This window comes from Etheostoma spectabile, chromosome 24 (genome assembly GCF_008692095.1).
Source record: "Etheostoma spectabile isolate EspeVRDwgs_2016 chromosome 24, UIUC_Espe_1.0, whole genome shotgun sequence".
Classification (NCBI taxonomy): Eukaryota; Metazoa; Chordata; class Actinopteri; order Perciformes; family Percidae; genus Etheostoma; species Etheostoma spectabile.
The window spans coordinates 8,071,144-8,072,402 of record NC_045756.1 but is presented as its reverse complement, the minus strand read 5'-3'; the positions used below and the strand labels follow the sequence as shown (position 1 = coordinate 8,072,402).

The 1,259-nt window shown below is 43.5% G+C and overlaps 1 protein-coding gene across 3 annotated transcripts in view; it reads left to right on the top strand.

Moving 5' to 3' along the window:
- The window catches only part of LOC116674059 (uncharacterized protein C7orf57 homolog), a 10,958-nt gene that overhangs the window by 4,943 nt on the left and 4,756 nt on the right, over window positions 1–1,259 (top strand). For all 3 annotated transcript variants that reach the window (XM_032506590.1, XM_032506589.1, XM_032506591.1), the window contains exon 6: window positions 923–987. In XM_032506590.1, coding sequence (XP_032362481.1) covers window positions 923–987 — 65 coding nt within the window. The remainder of the gene's footprint in view (window positions 1–922; window positions 988–1,259) is intronic.

The following is a 1,259-nucleotide window of genomic DNA, read 5'->3' as shown; positions in this document are numbered from 1 at the left end:
CCGTGTACAGAAACTATCGGAGACTTCAATGGCAGAAAGCCGTAGCCAACCTCGGTTTCACGGGTACAGTAAACGCTTCCAAGGTAACAGCGAGTTGGATCAATCTCAGATGTCGCTTAGGAGTGTGGGTAGTGTAGTATCTTTCCATATAATAGTGAGTAATCTCTATATTACCGCGATGAACAACCTGTGAACGGTGCGACGGCATTGAGTTCTGTTTTCTCTCATTTGGTGGGCGTGTCTCTTGTTGATTGGCTGTGTCCCAGGTGACACCCAATCAGCAGAGACGAGTCTGTACACTCGTAATAAAAAGGCAGAGCGCTTGCACACACAACACTGTTCAAAGCACCCCCGTTTTCAAAAATGCGTTTCTACGTTTTGTAGGCGCAGACCATGGCTATGTTTTTCTTAAAACAAGCTTGATTTCATAGAGACGTCTAGCTTCTACAGGACCAGAAACTTCCGTTTTGCAGTCTCACAGCTCGTGGTCGGTCTACCTCGGACGGTTTAGACATTACGGAGCCTATTTTAACGATGTAAACGCACAAAGTGAAACGCCTGACGCAGGTGTGTATTGTAAACTGCACTTTTGCTTGTTTAACAGTTGAAAAAAGGCTCTGTGAGGCGGGCGCATGGTTCAAAGGGTTGTCTTCATTAATCAGAGGAGTGTAACATGCAATCAACCAATTAGAAGTCCTCTCCTTTTCCCTTTAAAAGCCAGGCATGTTTGGCTAGCGAAGACATTAGTGCCGCACTTTGCGCTGCGCTGGGTGCGTGATAGGGCCCTATTGCTGATAATCTAAGTCCTTACGGAGAAAAATGAACATATTTACTTCTGGGACCACACTGTTGAGCTCTGTCATTAAGTGCAACATAAATTAAGCAGGTTAAATAAAATCTGGGTAACTTTTCCCTCCCACAGATGTCTCCTGATGATGTTGCCAATGAGCTTGGCGGTCTGTCCATGACCAACAAATACAAGCGAACGTGAGTATCAATCGATACAAAATCAAAACGACAAAAGACATAGAATAAATATCAGTCGCAAATATTAAGTGGCTGCACCATAAATAAAAGGTGTTCTATGCAGGTTGTGAGTAGGCCTGCAATTAACTGCAATTATTTGCTGTCATTAGCCAAGGGATTAAGGCTTATGATTGGTAATTGTTGTTTTCGTTTACACATGGCAAATTGTAATTATATAAGTGATTGTTGTCACTTGACCCTAAGCATGTTGCAAAAATATCGAGGGGGGCGGG